Genomic DNA, 22,362 nt, shown 5'->3' with positions numbered 1-22,362 from the left:
TATTATTAGAGAAAATGATGTAAATCAAAGAATTTTTTTTAAAGATTTATTTCTTATTTATTTATTTTTAGCTGCGTCGGGTCTTAGTTGCGGCACGTGGGATCTTCGTTGAGGCATGTGGGATCTTTCGTTGTGGCGTGCAGGCTTCTCTCTAGTTGTGGCATGTGGGTTTTCTCTCTCTAGTTGTGGCGTGCAGGCTCCAGGGAGCGTGGGCTCTGTAGTTGTGGCAAGTGGGCTCTGTAGTTGTGGCGTGTGAGTCAGTAGTTGTGGCACGTGGGCTTAGTTGCCCCGCGGCATGTGGGATCTTAGTTCCCTGACCAGGGATCGAACCTGCGTCCTCTGCATTGGAAGGTGGATTCTTTACCACTGGACCACCAGGGAACTCGCAATCAAAGGATTTTATCTCACTTCTGTTTAGGGCTTATCCTTGCACCTTCCCAGTTAGGTGAGTTTGTTTTCACTTGTCTTAAAGATGAGAAGCTCAAGACCGCAGGGGTCAAGACTATGGGTCAGATCTTTCGTGAGCCCTGGGTTGCTTCAAACTCAGTTCTGAAGTTGCTACTTTCACAGTTTCTCCCTTTCTTTGACAAACCCTCAACTTTTAACACTAGCCCCTCAGAATGGTCTCCTTTTCCCCATCAACAGTGTTTGCTGATTTTTTCTAGCTCCTTCTCCTTCTCCATTTCCATTGAAATACAAAGAATGCCCCCACCCCCAAGATCTCCTCTAATAAAATTACCACCTCTCTGAAGTTTCCAGACAGTGTCTGTATTAGTTTCCTATTGCTGCTGTAGTAAGTTACCACAAACTTAGTGACATAAAACAAGTTTATCAGAAGCAACCTATACGTCCATCCACAGATGAATGGATAAAGAAGATGTGGTATATATGTACAATGGAATATTACCTAGCTATAAAAAAGAATGAAATAATGCCATTTTCAGCATCATGGATGGACCTAGACATTATCATATTAAGTCAGACAGAGAAAGACAACTATCGTATGATACCACTTACATGTGGAATCTCAAAAAATGACACAAATGAACTGATTTACAAAACAGAAATAGACTCACAGACAGAAAATAAATTTATGGTTGCCAAAGGGAATAGTGGGTGGGGGGGAGAGTTAAATTAGGAGTTTGGGGTTAACATATACACACTACTAAATATAAAATAGGTAGACAACAAGGACCAACTGTGTAGCACAGGGAACTATACTCAATATTTCGTAATAACCTATAATGGAAAAGAATCTGAAAGGGAATATGTATATTATATATAATATATACATATGTATAACTGAATCACTTTGCTATGCACTTGAAACTAATACAACATTGTAAACTATACTTCAGTTTTTAAAAAGTTTATTATCTTATGTTTCTGGAAGTCAAAAGTCTGAAATGGGTCTTACTGGGTGAATTGTTCCTTCTGGAGGCTTTAGGGGAGAATCCATTTCCTTGCCTTTTTCATCTTCTAGAATCTTCCCTCATTGCTTGGCTTGTCGCCTCCTTCCATCTTCAAAGCCAGCAATGTCAGGCTGAGTCCTTCTCATGCTGCCTCACTCTTCTGTTTTTAAGGACCCTGGTGATTGCGTTGGGCTCACCTGGATAATTCAGGATGCTCTCCTTATTTTTTTCTATTTTTTAATTGAAGTATAGTTGATGTAGGGTATCTCCCTATTTTTAAAGTCAGCTGATTAGCAACTGTAATTCCTCTTTGCTGTGTAACATAACATATCCACAGATTCTGGGGATTACGACATGGACATCTTTGGAGGGACATTATTTTGCCCACCCCAGGGCTTGAGAAGGAGTTCCAGGTCAGGACCAGCTGTGCACCCTCATTCTTATTAACACCTCTTCCAGAATGTGCACAATAGCCCACTCAAGAGAACACCCATTAGCCTCTCTCTAAAATCTCTGCTGCAGCTCACATCTCTCCCTGAATCCCTTTGTCTATGGCATGATCAGAGAGCAAGGGGGGCAGAAGTAGTACTGCACACTTCATTTGTTAAGTAAATTTTTAATCAAAAGAACATATAAAAAGATGCACAGACCATAAGGGAACAGTACAATGGATCTTTTGCAAAATGAACACTCTCATGTGACCACCTCCCAGATCGGCACCCCAGAAGCCCCCTTTGTGCCCACGTTTACCCAATTAATTATCACCTCCCCCCTGAAGGTAACCGCTCTTCTAACTTAGTTTGCATGTTTTTTAAGTAAACTTTTTACTGAAGCATACATATAGAAAGGTAAACAAATCTGGCGTGTAGCTGGATTATTTTTCATGAATATGTAGTCAGCATCCTGAGTAATCAGCAGAACATTCCCAGTACCCCACAATCCCCACCTCACGCCTCCTTCTGTGCACTGACACCTCAAGTGTAACCACTATCCCGATTCCTAAGATTGTAGATTCATTTTGTCCATTTTGTCCATTTTTGAATTTTATTTTGTTCAATATTATGTTTGTAAGTTTATGATGATATTGCACCAAGCGGTAATTCACTTGTTTCTATGGTTGTATAATAGCCCATTATATGACTCCACCACAGTGTATCTGTTCTCTTGTTAAGGTTGTTTCCATTCACACTTCAGTTTGAAAGGGAGTGATTCCCTCCCTATATCTCCGTTGTCCTAAACTCAGTCCAACCAGCGGCGAGTAAGAGACATTGTATGGAGCTACCGGGCTGGAATGGAGGGTTAGTGTGTGTGTGTGTGTGTGTGTGTGTTGGTGGGATGGATGGTGGTGTTTCTGAGGTTAGCATTGTAAGACAGGGCCAGATTATGGGACTTTGAGTGCTAAGCTAAGGAATCTGGATTTTATCGGCTTGGTATGTAGAAGTCACTGATAGTTTTTGAGCAGGCGCATGATAAGCATGATATTGTGTTGGGAAGATTGAATTCAGCTGGTGCCAGATGGCGTCACTAGGAGAGACTTAGAAACAGTCAATTAATTAGGATTATGTTCAACTCCAAGTTATAGAAAAAAACTGAAATGACAGTGACTTGAAGAAGGAAGTTTATTTCTGTCTAGAAGCCTGGAGGCAGTGTGTCCAAAGTGAGCATGGGGTTGGGGACCCACACTTTTGTGCCCTGTCACTTTTACCATGCAGCATGACTTCCATTTTCATGGTGCCTCGTGGTTCAAAATGACTGCTGGGTTTCCAGCCAGGATGTGCTCATTCCAGCCAGCAGGAAGGAAAAAGCAAGGCAGTCGTCCCCCCACCCCTCCTTTAAGGACACTTCTCTGAAGTTGTACTTGCCACATCCACTTCCATCCCTCCTGACCCCCATGTAGTCACCTGATAGGGAAGAAGGGAAGACTGGGCATCTTGGTCTTTATTCCAGCCCCATTACGTGTCCAGTTAAAAAGTGAGGGTTCTATTACTAAAGAAGGAGGGGAGGATATTGGGGAGCAACCAGCAGTGTCTGCCAGGACCTTTGTAGTCTCTCCAATATGAATAAGGGGCAAGACTAGGGCTGTGACCTTGGTATGGATGGAAAAGGGAGAAGGCATGCGAGACATCACGTGGTAGAACATGGTGCTGATTGAATGGAAGGGAGACAAGATAAGGTAGGAATGACCATATATTCCAAAATATGAGGTGAAGGGTTTTTTTCCCCCAGAAAATGATTCCTTGGAAAAGAGGAAATTGCTCTATATGTGAGTCCTTGCAAAGTCTCTCAAAGTATGTGGAACTCTGTCAGATATGTTGAACAAAGTACTATCTGGGGAAGACACGTTAGCTTGAAATGTCCTCAATCAGTGTGCTAATTTTGAATACATGTAGAAGTCAATGACCAAAACAGTAAAAGAAAAATCAACTCAAATTTAGTCATTATTCTTCTGGGCACAGTTTCACAATTGCAAGGGCTGGATGACACTGGATATGATACTTTACGAGCAACGCAGTGAATGAGTAAGTTGCAGAGACGGTGAATTTATGCCTCCAGGACATATTAAAAAACCCAACAACTGTGCTCATGTTACATAAGTGGGAACTGGTGGTCTGAGATAAAATTTCCAGTGACAGTATCATATATAGATTCAGAAAGCGCTGTATCTCAGGCAACCTAGAAGTAAAGATGTCAGAAAACAAAAAAATCTTCAGCGTTGATGAAATACTGATGTTAGAGAGGCAAGCATTTGAAAACTGTTTTATGAAATGAAAGAGAGAAAACACTGTTTTCTGAAACATTTTTAATGAATAAAGCATTATTTCTAAACGAATATATATTTTGTAATTTCAAATGTTTTGAATATGCATGTATGACTAAATGGATACTTTATTATAACTAGATATTTGATATTTCATCTATATCATTTAAAAATTATACATTCAAGGCCAAGAAATCTGGGGCAGAGGCTCCTCCCATCATAGGAGAGAGCCATTGGGGTTGCCTGCATTAAGGCAAACAGAGTATGTAGACGAAGACCTGGGCTCGGCCTTGCCAGTTGTCAGGTGCAGAACTAGGGCCAATTTGATTCGACATTTATTGATCTTTTGTTGATCAATAAATGTGTTTATTCAACATTTACCTATTTTCTAAAACTTTATTTATAAAATTCAGCATCTAGCACATGGGTGTGGTTTCAAGGAACAGCTCAGAGTCTAGGCAGGGAGACAGATATGGAAGCAAGAAAAAGAAACACAGTGCTAGGGAATTCCCTGGCGGTCCAGTGGTTAGGACTCCGTGCTTTCACTGCGATGGTGTGGGTTCGATCCCTGGTCAGGGAACTAAGATCCCACAAGCTGCACAGCGCGGCCAAAAAACAAAAACAAACAAACAAAAAACCCAGTGCTAGAGCAGACAACAAACCCATTGTCAGGGGTGCGTAGAAAAGTCAATCCTTGCTGAGAAAATCGGAGAACTTTTTAGAGAGTGGGTGACGTGTGACTTGAGCCTTTAGGAATGAATTGCTTTTTTGAATAATACAGAAGGTAGACCAGGCCAAGGGACCAGCATGGATGAAGGCACCCAGCTAGGACAAGAATCTGAATTCTTTTGGCACCGTTAGAGGGGCTGGGGTGCACGTGGGACTGCCATGGTTGTAGGGCGGGCAGTGGTCTGTCATGGGGGGCCTTGAACATGAATGTTACGCAGTAAGGCCATAGGTGGGTTCTGAGCAGGGAAGGGACAGGACCCAAGGCAGGAAGAGCAGTTCCAGAGCTTCTGGAGAAGTCTGGGTGAGAAATAGACTGGAGCATTGCTGCAGTGGCGGGAACCGTCAGGAGGGCTGGAGCAGGGAGCCGGCAGAGGCGGGAAAGCCAGGGCTTGTCCACCCATGAATGTGATGGTGATGCAAGGGAGACATGGAAGCTGAGGCCAAGTTTGCAGTCCGGGTACCTGAGCAGATGGAGTGACCTTGACCATGAAGGGACTTGAGTCTGTATCTGGAAAGGCGGGGCTGGCAAGCAGGTCTTGACCACTGGGTGAAAGTCACAGAAAGCCAACGTCAGGTCAACATCATCTAAACGGAGGTTGGGCTCCATTTGCCGGCCCTGTGGGAGCTGGGGATTCTGGTGTGAGGTGGGAGACAGGAAGGAAGGCCTCTGGGGCTGCTACGGCCCCAGCCCTGTGTGACTGGTTCTCATTGAACACAGAGTAGTAGTAGTATGCACACTTGGTGTGCCAATGGAGTGGCCTTTGAGGGACAAAACTATTGAATATGATGTCTGAGGACATTCAGAATTGGAGAGGGGACTCAAAATCTCTTTTTTAGCAAGTAGGCTGGCTGCCTGAGAGGTGGCGTGGGTAGAATCTTGGCTTTGTCACTTCACTAGCTCTGAGACCTTGGAGAGTGTCTTTCTATCTGTGGCTCCCGGTTTTCCTCCCATGAAATTGGGACCTCGTCCACCTCACCGAATGATTGTAGGACCAAATGAGATAACAATCTACAAGTGCCCAGCTCACTGCCTGGCCCATAGTAGGCGCTTAGGAAATATTAGTGCCTTAACTCCGTTGTCTTCTTGTGCAGGGGCAAGAAGAGGGTGTCATGCCCATCTTCCTCAGGGGAGCGGCGTTGTCCTGTCCTGGGCCCCTGTCCTGGACCTGTGGTCTGGTTTAGGCTGAGAAACGCTGCTTCCAGACCACGCCTCTCATTTCATGGCTGACTAGTTAAAGCCCAGAGAGTTAAATCACCTAACTGAGGTCACGCAGCGTGTTGTGACAGAGCCAGGCCTCTCCTCTCAAGGCCCACAGCACACAGTGTTGGCTCTGATGGGATTCTACGCATCTGTTGATTTACTTGAAACAGTGATGCTTAGAACAATCTCCTTCTCTCTCTCTTCCCCACCCTTTTGGTAAAGCTAAATGAAAAGACTCAGTTGTCTCATGGAGAGGAGAAAAATTGCTAGAACAAAAGTCAAAGCTGTTTAATTGTTTTAAAAATATTCTTTCCATGCCCCCAAATGCTTCATGGAATCTGTCCTGATTGAATTAACCTCTATTTCTCAGCAAAACAATTCTTCTCATATGCCCATATGTGAAAGGAACTGTTTCTCAAACATCATTTTGTTTTCCAGTTGGAACTGGCTCTGGCTCCTGTTTTTCAAATGCTAGCAGCTGTAAATGCTGCCCTGAGAAACAATGATTAATGTGGGCTACGTGTACTGACTTATTTTTTCTTGTTTCACTGCCCTTGCATTTTTTAAAAAAATGCCTGTCTTGTCTGATATGAATATTGCCATGCTGGTTTTATGTTGACTTGTATACAGTATCCTTTTCCCCATTCTTTTAGTTTCTATTAAACAGCTTTTTTGAAGTCAAACGTAAAACAATAAAATTCATCACTTTTAAGTGTATAATTTGATGGGTTCTGACAAATGTATAGAGCCATGTAACCTCCACCATAATCATGATATGAACATTTCCATCACCCCCGAAATTTCCCTCCTGCCCCTTTGTAGCTGACCCTCTTCTCGCATCCCACCCCCTGGAACCATTGATCTTTCTGTCACGGAGTCTTGCCCTTTGTTGAATGTCATATAAATAGAATTGTTCAGTATGTATTCTTTTTGTGTCTGGCTGCTTTCACTCAGCCTAATTATTTTGAGATTCACCCATTACATCATTCCTTTAACTGCTGAGTAGTAGTCCATTGTATGGATGTACCACAATTTATTTATCTGTTCGTTAATATATGGACATTTGCGTTGTTCCCAGTTTTCAGCTTTTACAAAGAAAGTTTCTATGAGCATCTGAGATAAGTCTTTGTGTGGGTGTGTTTTTATATCTTCTGGGTAAATATCTAGGTTGCTGGTTTGCCCAGTTTGCCCAGGACTGAGTTTTCTGGGATGAAGAACTTTCAGTGCAAAAACACAGGCAATTCTAGGCAAACCAGGCCATTTGGTCACCCTGTGCTGTCTCATTTGGGAAGTGTATGTTTAACTGTATGAGAAACTGCTAAATTGTTTCCCTAAGTGGCTACACCATTTTGCATTCTTACCAGCAATGTATTAGGATTCCAGTTTTCCACATCTTCGCCAATACTTGGTTATATCGGTCTTTTTAATTTTTGTTATTCTAGTGGATTTGTCATGGAATGTCATTGTGATTTTTTTTTTTTTTTTTTAGAAATTTCATGTAATGTCTGAAACATTTATATTAACAGATTTCCATACATATTTCCATACAAATACAAATATAAGATTTTTAGAAATTTCATGTCATGTCTGAAACATTTATATTAACATATTTCCATACAAATAACCCAATGAAAGTTTAGTATTAGTTGTTTTGTTTGTTTGTTTTTTTATACTGCAGGTTCTTATTAGGCATCAATTTTATACACATCAGTGTATACATGTCAATCCCAATCGCCCAATTCAGCACACCACCATCCCCACCCCACCACAGTTTTCCCCCCTTGGTGTCCATATGTCCATTCTCTACATCTGTGTCTCAACTTCTGCCCTGCAAACCGGCTCATCTGTACCATTTTTCTAGGTTCCACACACATGCATTAATATACGATATTTGTTTTTCTCTTTCTGACTTACTTCACTCTGTATGACAGTCTCTAGATCCATCCACGTCTCAACAAATGACTCAATTTCGTTCCTTTTTATGGCTGAGTAATATTCCATTGTATATATGTACCACAACTTCTTTATCCATTCGTCTGTTGATGGGCATTTAGGTTGCTTCCATGACCTGGCTATTGTAAATAGTGCTGCAATGAACATTCGGGTGCATGTGTCTTTTTTTTTTTTTTTTTTTTGAAAGTTCAAGAAATCCTGTTTTATTATCATTTTCTTAGGTTTAAAAAAACCCTTAAATTCTAAGAAAAAAAAATTAATCAGAAAACTGACCTCCTGGAAACAGCTGTGGGAAAGCTGAATTAAAAGGGGTGAAGAATGACAGCTTTATTCCGGTTATGAATCTCAATACTTCTCAACACAGGAAATGCATACAATTACTGCAGGGAAATAAGACACAATAGCTTATTTATTTAACTGAGTTGAGAGAATCATAATTTTCTTTATGCCTCTGAGCAAAATATAATGTATTCTAGCTCTCAAGAATAACGTTCAGGGAAGCCATAGGACAGAAGACTATTTGAATGAGAATGGGGTGGTGGAAGTGGAGGGGAGGGGGAGGGGAGGAGGGTTGCAGATTATTCCTTGTTCTGCGCCTCTCAGATCCATTTCCTTCCCTGCTCTGTGTCCCAGCAGTAGGTTCTCTCCAGCCTCTACCCTCTAGCAATCAGGTCGGGTCCAGCCAATGGAAAACGCTAGCAGAGGCTTGGAAGATGGAAGGAGAGAGAGGTCACGGTATTTACACCTCTTCACTGTGGTTCTGCTTCTCCGAGGCACTGGGTCTCAAAAAGTGATCAGCATCTTCATCACCTAGGAGCTTCATAGAAATGCAAGTTCTTGGCCCAACGCCAAACCTTCTGGGGGGCCCAGCAATCTGTATTTTTTTTTAGCGTTTAAGAATATTTATAATAGCAAAACAGCAATCTGTATTTGAACAAGCCCTCCAAGGTGATTTTGATGCTCTGTAAAATTTGAGAACCAGTGAGGTACAGCCACAGCTTCTGGTGGGCAGACCTTTCTCTGCAGTCCCAGCTTTTACTAGACTCCAGTAATTCTGTCCCCTTCTTTTGTCCTTCAGGTCTGGGGGTAGAAAGGGTTTCTCCGCACGGCTGGTACTTCAGTAGCTCATAACCTCTTGACGGTTTGCCTTATCCCTGCCTATTGTGCCGTTGCAAAGTCTCTTTAGTTAAAAGGTTTGAGTGCACTGCCTGTCTCCTGCTATTTGCCTGATTGATTTGCAGAGGCACCAACTGTGGGCAAAGGCTGGAAAGCTAACTGTCCATGGATAACAGAGCACAGGCATATCAGGATATCAGGGCAGGGAACACATGGGAGTGAGCCTCTACTATGTACCAGGCATTCACTCGTTTAAGGCTCACAAACCTCCTAGAGGAAGGTATCTTCTGTGCTTCACTGATGATCACCTGAGCCAGACCCCAGACTGCACCTCTGTCATAGACTGGCTGATTCTTCTTCCTGGCCAAGGAGACTCTTCCTGAGAATCCTGCCCCTGGAGTCTCACACAGGTCACACCTTCACCCCTCAAGCCATCATGAAGTTGTTGTTAGGGGCTGGGGGGAGACTGGTGGGCCCCTTAAGAGCTGTGTGATATTGGGCACATTGCATGGCCTCTCTGAGCCTCAGGTTCCTCAACTGTAAACAGGGATTTTAATGCCTGCTCTGTGGTGTGTTGGGAGGATTGCACCAGGTGACATACGTAGAGCACCTGGAACCACATCTGGAACAGAGTAGGAGCTCTGTAAACCTGAGTGCCTCTGCCTTCCCCACAAAGGTGTGCTAGGGAGAGAACCTGACTAGCTAAGTGAATCAGGTCTCACTTTTTAAAAAATATTTTTTTGGAGTATAGTTGATTTACAATGTTGTGTTAGTTTCAGGTGTATAGCATAGTGATTCAGTTATACATATACATATATTCATTCTTTTTCAGATTCTTTTCCCATATAGGTTATTATAGAATATTGAATAGAGAACCCTGTGCTATACAGTAGGTCCTCGTTGGTGATCTATTTTATATATAGTAGTGTGTGTATGTTAATCCCAAGCACCTAATTTATCCCTCTCCACCATGTTTACCCTTTGGTAACCATAAGTTTGTTTTCGAGGTCTGTGAGTCTGTTTCTGTTTTGTAAATAAGTTCATTTATATTATTTAAAAAAAATTAGATTCCATATGTGAGTGATAACATCTGATATTTGTCTTTCTCTGTCTGACTTACTTCACTTAGTGTGATCATTTCTAGGTCCATCCATGTTGCTGCACATGGCATTATTTTGTTCTTTTCTATGGCTGACTAATATTCCGTTATATATATGTACCACATTTTCTTTATCCATTCCTCTGTTGATGGACGTTTAGGTTGCTTCCATGTCTTGGCTATGGTAAATAGTGCTGCTATGAACATTGGGGTGCATGTATCTTTTTTTTTTTTTTTCACACACACACACACTGTATTTTATTTTTACAGGAGATAAATAGACTGACACCAAGCATTGTACATGGATGACCACAACAAAAGCAACAATGATTGCAATTACCAAACATGAAACACACTCATACTATGTAATAATATTGACATTCAGTCCAGTAATCCTCCACTGTAACAGCTCCTTTACTTTGCAGTGAAAATTGATTTGTATATTCTTTGCCTCTGAGTCCTTGTGGGATTTTTTTTTTTTTTTAATTCAGACAGAAAGTCACAAAAATTATACTCATCCTCATCAGCTCACTCAGTCCCATGTAATTAATTTTTTTTTCATCTTGATCTTTTGTTAGCACTTTTATGAGTTCATCAGTTTTTCATTAGAGTTCTGAAAATGCTTATTCATTCAGTTCAGCAGTACAGTCAGTTACCAGAAACCTGTATTTGTCAGAGTCTTTTCCATGAATTTCTTGAAGATGAAAGCCTTTTATAGGAACATATTTGCAAAATCATCAGAGTACACCCAGAACTGTCTGTAAATGACAAAAGACTTAAAAATGACCACGGTTAAAGATTTGATGAAAGTTCATAATAATGCAGTTGACAAGAAAATTAATTATTTCTGAGATATACATTTTAAAGTAATAACTAGGATTATTACTTATAACATTATACCAGAACATAGAAGATTTTTAGAAATTTCATGTAATGTCTGAAACATTTATATTAACATATTTCCATACATATTTCCATACAAATACAAATATAAGATTTTTAGAAATTTCATGTAATGTCTGAAACATTTATATTAACATATTTCCATACATATTTCCATACAAATACAAATATAGGATTTTTAGAAATTTCATGTAATGTCTGAAACATTTATATTAACATATTTCCGTACAAATAACCCAATGAAAGTTTAGTATTAGTTGTTTTGTTTGTTTGTTTTTTTATACTGCAGGTTCTTATTAGGCATCAATTTTATACACATCAGTGTATACATGTCAATCCCAATCGCCCAATTCAGCACACCACCATCCCCATCTCACCGCAGTTTTCCCCCCTTGGTGTCCATATGTCCATTCTCTACATCTGTGTCTCAACTTCTGCCCTGCAAACTGGCTCATCTGTACCATTTTTCTAGGTTCCACACACATGCATTAATATATGATATTTGTTTTTCTCTTTCTGACTTACTTCACTCTGTATGACAGTCTCTAGATCCATCCACGTCTCAACAAATGACTCAATTTCGTTCCTTTTTATGGCTGAGTAATATTCCATTGTATATATGTACCACAACTTCTTTATCCATTCGTCTGTTGATGGGCATTTAGGTTGCTTCCATGACCTGGCTATTGTAAATAGTGCTGCAATGAACATTCGGGTGCATGTGTCTTTTTGAATTACGGTTTTCTCTGGGTATATGCTCAGTAGTGGGATTGCTGGGTCATATGGTAATTCTATTTTGAGTTTTTTAAGGAACCTCCATATTGTTCTCCATAGTGGCTGTATCAATTTACATTCCCACCAACAGTGCAAGAGGGTTCCCTTTTCTCCACACCCTCTCCAGCATTTGTTGTTTGTAGATTTTCTGATGATGCCCATTCTAACAGGAGTGAGGTGATACCTCATTGTAGTTTTGATTTGCATTTCTCTAATAATTAGTGATGTTGAGCAGCTTTTCATGTGCTTCATGGCCGTCTGTATGTCTTCTTTGGAGAAATGTCTGTTTAGGTCTTCTGCCCATTTTTGGATTGGGGTGTTTGTTTCTTTAATATTGAGCTGAATGAGCTCTTTATATATTTTGGAGATTAATCCTTTGTCCATTGATTCGTTTGCAAATATTTTCTCCCATTCTGAGGGTTGTCTTTTCGTCTTGTTTATGGTTTCCTTTGCTGTGCAGAAGCTTTGAAGTTTCATTAGGTCCCATTTGATTATTTTTGTTTTTATTTCCATTACTCTAGGAGGTGGATCAAAAAAGATCTTGCTGTGATTTATGTCAAAGAGTGTTCTTCCTATGTTTTCCTCTAAGAGTTTTATAGTGTCCAGTCTTATATTTAGGTCTCTAATCCATTTTGAGTTTATTTTTGTGTATGGTGTTAGGGAGTATTCTAATTTCATTCTTTTACATGTAGCTGTCCAGTTTTCCCAGCACCACTTATTGAAGAGACTGTCTTTTCTCCATTGTATATCTTTGCCTCCTTTGTCATAGATTAGTTGACCATAGGTGCGTGGGTTAATCTCTGGGCTTTCTATCTTGTTCCATTGATCTATGTTTCTGTTTTTGTGCCAGTACCATATTGTCTTGATTACTGTAGCTTTGTAGTATAGTCTGAAGTCAGGGAGTCTGATTCCTCCAGCTCCTTTTTTTCCCCTCAAGACTGCTTTGGCTATTCGGGGTCTTTTGTGACTCCATACAAATTTTAAGATGATTTGTTCTAGCTCTGTAAAAAACGCCATTGGTAATTTGATAGGGATTGCATTGAATCTGTAGATTGCTTTGGGTAGTATACTCATTTTCACAATGTTGATTCTTCCAATCCAAGAACATGGTGTATCTCTCCACGTGTTGGTATCATCTTTAATTTCTTTCATCAGTGTCTTATAGTTTTATGAGTACAGGTCTTTTACCTCCTTAGGTAGGTTTATTCCTATGTATTTTATTCTTTTTGTTGCAATGGTAAATGGGAGTGTTTCCATAATTTCTCTTTCAGATTTTTCATCATTAGTGTATAGGAATGCAAGAGATTTCTGTGCATTAATTTTGTATCCTGCAACTTTACCATATTCATTAATTAGCTCTAGCAGTTTTCTGGTGGCAGTTTTAGGATTCTCTATGTATAGTATCATGTCATCCGCAAACAGTGACAGTTTTACTTCTTCTTTTCCAATTTGTATTCCTTTTATTTCTTTTTCTTCTCTGATTGCCGTGGCTAGGACTTCCAGAACTATGTTGAATAATAGTGGTGAGAGTGGACATCCTTGTCTCGTTCCTGATCTTAGAGGAAATGCTTTCAGTTTTTCACCATTGAGAATGATGTTTGCTGTGGGTTTGTCATATATGGCCTTTATTATGTTGAGGTAGGTTCCCTCTATGCCCACTTTCTGGAGAGTTTTTATCAGAAATGGGTGTTGAATTTTGTCAAAAGCTTTTTCTGCATCTATTGAGATGATCATATGGTTTTTATTCTTCAATTTGTTAATATGGTGTATCACATTGATTGATTTGCATATATTGAAGAATCCTTGCACCCCTGGGATAAATCCCACTTGATCGTGGTGTATGATCCTTTTAATGTGTTGTTGGATTCTGTTTGCTAGTATTTTGTTGAGGATTTTTGCATCTATATTCATCAGTGATATTGATCTGTAATTTTCTTTTTTTGTAGTGTCTTTGTCTGGTTTTGGTATCAGGGTGATGGTGGCCTCATAGAATGAGTTTGGGAGTGTTCCTTCCTCTGCAATTTTTTGGAAGAGTTTGCGAAGGATAGGTGTTAGCTCTTCTCTAAATGTTTGATAGAATTCACCTGTGAAGCCATCTGGTCCTGGACTTTTGTTTGTTGGAAGATTTTTAATCACAGTTTCAATTTCATTACTTGTGATTGGTCTGTTCATATTTTCTGTTTCTTCCTGGTTCAGTCTTGGAAGGTTATACCTTTCTAAGAATTTGTCCATTTCTTCCAGGTTGTCCATTTTATTGGCATAAAGTTGCTTGTAGTAGTCTCTTAGGATGCTTTGTATTTCTGTGCTGTCTGTTGTAACTTCTCCTTTTTCATTTCTGATTTTATTGATTTGAGTCCTCTCCCTCTTTTTCTTGATGAGTCTGGCTAATGGGTTATCAATTTTGTTTATCTTCTCAAAGAACCAACTTTTAGTTTTATTGATCTTTGCTATTGTTTTCTTTGTTTCTATTTCATTTATTTCTGCTCTGATCTTTATGATTTCTTTCCTTCTGCTAACTTTGGGTTTTGTTTGTTCTTCTTTCTCTAGTTTCTTTAGGTGTAAGGTTAAATTGTTTACTTGAGATTTTTCTTGTTTCTTGAGATAGGCTTGTATAGCTATAAACTTCCCTCTTAGAACTGCTTTTGCTGCATCCCATAGGTTTTGGGTCATCGTGTTTTCATTGTCATTTGTCTCTAGGTATTTTTTGATTTCCTCTCTGATTTCTTCAGTGATCTCTTGGTTATTTAGTAACGTATTGTTTAGCCTCCATGTGTTTGTCTTTTTTACGTTTTTTTCCCTGTAATTCATTTCTAATCTCATAGCGTTGTGGTCCGAAAAGATGCTTGGTATGACTTCAATTTTCTTAAATTTACTGAGGCTTGATTTGTGACCCAAGATGTGATCTATCCTGGAGAATGTTCCGTGTGCACTTGAGAAGAATGTGTAATCTGCTGTTTTTGGATGGAATGTCATATATATATCAATTAAATCTAACTGGTCTATTGTGTCATTTAAAGCTTCTGTTTCCTTATTTATTTTCATTTTGGATGATCTGTCCATTGGTGTAAGTGAGGTGTTAAAGTCCCCCACTATTACTGTGTTACTGTCGATTTCCTCTTTTATAGCTGTTAGCAGTTGCCTTATGTATTGAGGTGCTCCTATGTTAGGTGCATATATATTTATAATTGTTATATCTTCTTCTTGGATTGATCCCTTGATCATTATGTAGTGTCCTTCCTTGTCTCTTGTAACATTCTTTATTTTAAAGTCTATTTTATCTGATATGAGTATAGCTACTCCAGCTTTCTTTTGATTTCCATTTGCATGGAATATCTTTTTCCATCCCCTCACTTTCAGTCTGTATGTGTCCCTAGGTCTAAAGTGGGTCTCTTGTAGACAGCATATATATGGGTCTTGTTTTTGTATCCATTCAGCCAGTCTATGTCTTTTGGTTGGGGCATTTAATCCATTCACGTTTAAGGTAATTATCGATATGCATGTTCCTATGACCATTTTCTTAATTGTTTTGGGTTTGTTTTTGTAGGTCCTTTTCTTCTCTTGTGTTTCCCACTTAGAGAAGTTCCTTTAGCATTTGTTGTAGAGCTGGTTTGGTGGTGCTGAATTCTCTTAGCTTTTGCTTGTCTGTAAAGCTTTTGATTTCTCCATCAAATCTAAATGAGATCCTTGCCGGGTAGAGTAATCTTGGTTGCAGGTTCTTCCCTTTCATCACTTTAAGTATATCATGCCACTCCCTTCTGGCCCGTAGAGTTTCTGCTGAGAAATCAGCTGTTAACCTTATGGGAGTTCCCTTGTATGTTATTTGTAGTTTTTCCCTCGCTGCTTTCAATAATTTTTCTTTGTCTTTAATTTTTGCCACTTTGATTACTATGTGTCTCGGCGTATTTCTCCTTGGGTTTATCCTGTATGGGACTCTCTGTGCTTCCTGGACTTGGGTGGCTATTTCCTTTCCCATGTTAGGGAAGTTTTCGACTATAATCTCTTCAAATATTTTCTCTGGTCCTTTCTCTCTCTCTTCTCCTTCTGGGACCCCTATAATGCAAATGTTGTTGCGTTTAATGTTGTCCCAGAGGTCTCTTAGGCTGTCTTCATTTCTTTTCATTCTTTTTTCTTTATTCTGTTCCGCAGCAGTGAATTCCACCATTCTGTCTTCCAGGTCACTTATCCGTTCTTCTGCCTCAGTTATTCTGCTATTGATTCCTTCTAGTGTAGTTTTCATTTCAGTTATTGTATTGGTCATCTCTGTTTGTTTGTTCTTTAATTCTTCTAGGTCTTTGTTAATCATTTCTTGCATCTTCTCAATCTTTGCCTCCATTTTTATTCCGAGGTCCTGGAACATCTTCACTATCATTATTCTGAATTCTTTTTCTGGAAGGTTGCCTATCTCCACTTCATTTAGTTGTTTTTCTGGGGTTTTTTCTTGTTCCTTCATCTGGTACATAGCCCTCTGCCTTTTCATCTTGTCTATCTTTCTGTAACTGTGGTTTTTGGTCCACAGGCTGCAGGATTGTAGTTTTTCTTGCTTCTGCTGTCTGCCCTCTGGTGGTTGAGGCTATCTAAGAGGCTTGATGGGAGGCTCTGGTGGTGGGTAGAGCTGACTGTTGCTGTGGTGGTCAGAGCTCAGTAAAACTTTAATCCACTTGACTGTTGATGGGTGGGGCTGGGTTCCCTCCCTGTTGGTTGTTTTGCCTGAGGCAACCCAACACTGGAGCCTACCTGGGCTCTTTGGTGGGGTTAATGGCAGACTCTGGGAGGGCTCACGCCAAGGAGCACTTCCCAGAACCTCCGCTGCCAGTGTCCTTGTCCCCACGGTGAAACAGAGCCACCCCCCGCCTCTGCAGGAAACCCCCCAACACCAGCAGGTAGGTCTGGTTCAGTCTCCCCCAGGGTCACTGCTCCTTCCCCTGGGTCCCGATGTGCACACTACTTTGTGTGTGCCCTCCAAGAGTGGGGTCTCTGTTTCCCCCAGTCCTGTAGAAGTCCTGCAATCAATTCCCACTAGGCTTCAAAGTCTGATTCTCTAGGAATTCCTCCTCCCGTTGCAGGACCCCCAGGTTGGGAAGCCTGACGTGGGGCTCAGAACCTTCACTCCAGTGGGTGGACTTCTGTGGTATAAGTGTTCGCCAGTCTGTGAGTCACCCACCCAGCAGTTATGGGATTTGATTTTACTCTGATTGCGCCCCTCCTACCGTCTCACTGTGGCTTCTCCTCTGTCCTTGGACGTGGGGTATCCTCCTTGGTGAAGTCCAGGGTCTTCCTGTCAATGATTGTCCAGCAGCCAGTTGTGATTCTGGTGCTCTCGCAAGAGGGAGTGAGAGCACGTCCTTCTACTCTGCCATCTTGGTTAATCCTCTGTCATTGTGATTTTTAATTTGCATTTTTCTAATGACTAAGAATGTTGAACATCTTCTCATATGTTTATTTGTTATCTGAATGTCTTCTTTGGCAGTGTGAGTGTTCAAATATTTTGCACATTTTCAAGTAGGTTTTTTGTCTTTGTGTTGAGTTACAAGAGTTTATGCCTGGAGATAAATGATATACCAGATAATGTTTTGTAAATCTTTTCTACCAGACTGTGACTTGCTGTGCCATTGCATTTTGAAAAAAGAACATTTTAAAAAATATATTTTATTGAAGTACAGTTGATTTACAATGTTGTGTTAATTTGTACTCTACACAAAGTGATTCAGTTATACATACATTCTTTTTCATATTCTTTTCCATTATGGTTTATCACAGGATATTGAATATAGTTCCTGTGCTATAGTAGGACCTTGTTGTTTATCCATTCTATATATAATAGTTTACATCTGCTAATCCCAAACTCCCAATCCATCTCTCCTCTCCCTCGGCAACCACAAGTCTATTCTCTATGTCTGTGAGTCTGTTTCTGTTTTGTAGATAAGTTCATTTGTGTCATATCTTAAATTCCACATATAAGTGATATCATATGGTATTTGTCTTTCTCTTTCTGACTTACTTCACTTAGTATGATAATCTCTAGGTCCATCCATGTTGCTGCAAGTGGCATTATTTCATTCTGAAAAAGAGAGTTTTAAATACTTTTAGATACTAACATGTATTTTTAAATTATGGATTTGTGTGTCATTGTTTTATTAGAGTAGTCATAGGTAAGCATCAAAGTTAATTTAAGGTACATTAAATGGCTCAGTATGACAAAAATTAGCAATGTGTACTTTATATTAATTGGTTTGATTGCATAATGATGATAATAATAATAAGTAGCTATCGCTTCTTGAGCACTTACTATGTGCCAGGCAGTGTTCTATGTGCTTTATATATATATATATCAGCTGATTTAATTCATACAACGACCAGGTTTCTTCATTATCCCCAGTTTAAAGATGAGGAAACTGAGGCAGAGAGAGGGAAAGTAACCTTCTCAGGGTTAGACAGCTAGAAGTGTTTACTTCTGTTTATTTTTAACTCCCTATCCCTCACCTATCTTCAGGGCCTTTTGGTGAGCAATGGTGACTTGAAAATGCAAACACTTCTTGAAATCCACAGTAAACCCAAGCCCCATGAAGTGGTATTTGTTTTCTGAAAATGATAATTATCCACCACATCATGCTCTAAATGTTTGGATTTAATTGCAGATGTGTCAGGAAGGACGTGTGCCTTCAGAGCATGTTGTATACATTTTAAAAGAAATAAACGTGGACTTTGTATTTGCTCAGATGGGAGGAAGGAGAACATCATTAAAATAATAAATAGCATATAAATGACATAACACACTTAGAATGTCACATAAAATGTGATAAATACCAAGGAAACTTGACAGTAAACAGTAGGTTTAAGATCAGAGAAAGAGGCAAAATCTTTTTTCTTCCTTTTCTAAAAGGGAATCTCACAGATTAAGCTATGAATAGGGAACAGTCCAATTAGTAAAGAGTTTAATTTGTTTATAAGGGGTGGGCAGTAGTTATCTGTAATGAACTAGCAATGCTCTGGAGCTTCACCCCTTTATCAGCTGCATACCCTTGGGCAAATTATTGAACTTCTCTAGTTACTGTAAGAATTAAATGACTTAATAAATTTAAAGCACTTGGCCCAGTGCCTGGCACATAGTAAGTGCTGCCTAAGCATCTGCTATTTTTAATAGAATTTTAATGCATAGTGAAAAGTGAGCTAGCTCAACACAGCAAGTGTGAAAAACTGTGGACTTTGAAGGTCGACAGGCCTGGGTTCATCTCCAGGTCAATTCCTGAAAGCAGTTTGCTGAGCAAACAGTTCACTGAATTATTGAGTATTATTTTTTCACTTATAGAAAGTGGTCCCTGCCCCTGCCCTGCCCTATTTCCATCTCTGATGGTGAAACAGCTATGGCCTTTCATGAATTGCCTTCTGGGGACTTGACTTGCAGCTAATCAAGTTTTCTGCTAATCAGTGAATTGGCAAATTAGCCTCTTACCCTGGGTTTGAATCCTTACTTTGCTACTTACTTTAGCTGGGTGACCTAGGTCAAGTTACTAAACTTCTCTGAGCCTCAGTTTCCTCATCTCTAAAAAGCAGAAATAATAATTCTGATTTATGCAAGATAGGTATGAAGATTGGATGAAATCAACTGGGTGAAATTGCCAAGCACAGGATGAGGATTTAGTAAAGACTTTACAGGCAGATGATCTTCCTTAAATGTGGTTCCTCCTTAAATATTCCCTCCTCCTCACTAATTTGTATAAATTAATAAATTGCTATGACACCCACCATAATGATAGAAACTAGAAGAAAACTACGTTTAAACCTAGTGCCAGGATATTGCCTTCTCCATGAGGGTTTGCCAGGCAGAATAGTCAATATCATTCATCATGTGGAAAGTACCTTTCTCATCCCATGTGAAGCACTGAGATTGGCCATCCTGGGAAACCCTGGATCTGACCATGTCGCTTCCCTGCTCAGAATCTTTCCTCCTGAGCCTTCACACCAGCTACTCTCCAGGACCAGTACAGAAAACGGGTAAAGTCTGGTCAAGAGTGTGCTACTCTGGTTGAAACTCCCTCGCCCCTGTGGATATCTGAAACTCAACTCAAGAGTCAAAATTCTTTCTGCATCCAAGAGCTTTGTGCTCAACGTTGCGTTTGATCCTATTCTTCTCTGGTGCCCTAACGCTGTTGCTTGTTTGCTTGTACTCATCTCCCCATGTGTGCCAGACACTATCCTGAATGCTTTTGTTACATGGATTAAGTCACCCAATTAACCATATTCCCACATGGCATGAGAAGGTTAAGCAGATTGCCCAAGGTCACACACAGTTAGCAAGTGTCAGAGCCAGGACACTTCAAAGCCAGGCGGTCTGGTGCCAGGGTCCAAGCCCTTAAAAACACTGCACCATGTTCCCTCTTAATAGATGTGTGTGGAAGGCAGAGAGGCTAGGAGGCTAAGTCATGTTAACTTATGCAACCGTATATGTATTCCTTGGGAAACATATATATTAATGTGTACCATCCACTATTATTAGACTAAGAAAATATTGTTACTTGGAACCCTCAGATGTAGTTTTTCCTTTTTCAAATCCAAGATATAGAATGTGACTATGAATAATTGATAATGAACTTGATTGAAAAGAAACTTCAGGGTAGACTTTTTTCCCCCAAGTTTTCCATTCAGTCTTATAGTGACCAAAGTGACAAAAAACTCCAACTATGCACGCCCTGCTCAGAGTATCCAAGAACCTACCAGTGGGTCTGAGGGTCATACACACAAATGGAATTTTCAGTACAAGTGGCCTGTCTGATCTGGGGAAAGGTGGGGGGGCGAGTCTGCAGCACCTAGCATTCAGGGAGACCCAGAAACCTCACCCAGCCCTCTTCTCCCATTGTGTTTGTCACAGCCTTGCCCCTCTTTCTCCTCTTGAAGATGGAAAAGATGCTGGTGGGCTGCTTTCTGCTGATCCTCGGACAGGTCCTCCTCCTCCCCGCTGAGGCCAGGGAGTGGCCTCCTTCCAGGTCCATCTCCAGAGGGAGACATGCTCGGACCCACCCTCAGACGGCCCTCCTGGGTGAGTGACGGGGCTCCACCTACAGAAGTAAGAAGAGGTGGTCGAGGGTGGACCTCCAGACCAGGGGATGGGTGTCCGTCGGGGCAGCTCTCCCAGCCCTGGGTCCCGTGTTGGGCGTGCTGGGGGAGAGGGCATCTCATTGGCAATGAGTGCGTCCTGAGTTGAGAATGTGGTTGTACACGGGTTTTCAAATGAAATTAAACCTCTTCTGTTGCAAAGCTTTTCATTTAATCCAAAGCTCATGACTTTTCCTCAATAAGCAAGGGCACGAGTTTTCATCTGAAAAAGTCCTGGTTGGACTTACCTGGACAAGGGTGTTATGAGAATTTTTTATTGGATTTGTCTGGCTAATCTGTGTTAATAATGCTTCCCTGCCTGGCAGCATGGGAAGAAGAGCAGGCGGGTTTGGGGAAGGTGGGAGCCGGCCCAAAAGAGAGGTGGAATCAAGATATTAGAAATGGAAAATGTTAGAGGTCTGTTAGGCTCACCCAGTGAGCATGTTTTCTTCAGGTGAATTCTTTTCTTTCTCCAAGAGGAAGGAAAAGTCCTGAAAACACACAGAATATAGATGCATGGGCCTGGTTCTAAACATGGGCTCTGGAAGGCCTAGGATGCGGGGGTAACAGGAAGGCTGGCCAGTGGAAGGATGGTGGGTTTTGGCGTAGACCTGAGTTCATAGACCTGGCTCTGGTAGTGACCAAGTGTGTACACTTAGGCAACATGACCACTCCGAGGTTCAGTTTCCTCATCCATAAAATGGGAATGTTAATGCTGATCTTGGAATATTTTTGTGAGGAGAAAGCAAGATGATTAATATATGTAAATTATAGGTATGCAGTGAATGAAAGCTTTACCACAACCATCATTCCATGAAGTTGTTCTCCAAAACTGTGTTTTATATTTGTACCCCCTAAAATCTCACCCCCTGTGAAGGCCACTGAGAGAACTGCCCAGTGCCTGGTCGCCTCAGCATCTGAAATGACAGTTAGAGACCAGAGGAACCAAAAGCTCTGTTTTGAGAGGTCAGAATCTTTACGGTGTTAACCTAAACAATGACTCCATGATGCTGGGCCCTCCATGTCTTTAGTCTCTTGAGAATCTGTTTCCATAGTGACATAAACATAGGACTTCTGCAAATGTGGAAAGGGCTGGGGGATATTTAGTACGCTGATTAAAGGGTTTTTTAAAAACAAATTTCAAGATGGTAAACATATACCATCATATGATAAACATATCTATCTATGTATCTATCATCTATCTATGTATCTATCATCTGTCTATGTATCTATCTATCATCTATCTATCTATCATCTATCTATGTACCTATCATCTATCTATGTATCTATCTATCATCTATCTATCATCTATCTATGTATGTATCTA

General features: G+C 40.5%; 1 protein-coding gene across 5 annotated transcripts in view; it reads left to right on the top strand.

Moving 5' to 3' along the window:
• Nucleotides 1-22,362, top strand: part of MATN2 (matrilin 2) — a 161,428-nt gene that overhangs the window by 3,601 nt on the left and 135,465 nt on the right. For 3 of the 5 annotated variants that reach the window (XM_082364257.1, XM_082364255.1, XM_082364254.1), the window contains exon 2: nt 20,838-20,979. In XM_082364257.1, the coding sequence (XP_082220383.1) occupies nt 20,838-20,979 (142 nt within the window). Of the gene's footprint in view, nt 1-20,811; nt 20,980-22,362 lie in introns of all 5 variants that reach the window. The other 2 variants (XM_082364256.1, XM_082364258.1) reach the window with 1 other exon arrangement.

This window comes from Balaenoptera borealis, assembly GCF_965194805.1.
Source record: "Balaenoptera borealis genome assembly, chromosome: 17".
Classification (NCBI taxonomy): Eukaryota; Metazoa; Chordata; class Mammalia; order Artiodactyla; family Balaenopteridae; genus Balaenoptera; species Balaenoptera borealis.
Note: the sequence above shows the minus strand (reverse complement) of the source record. Positions and strands in the feature narration are given on the sequence as shown.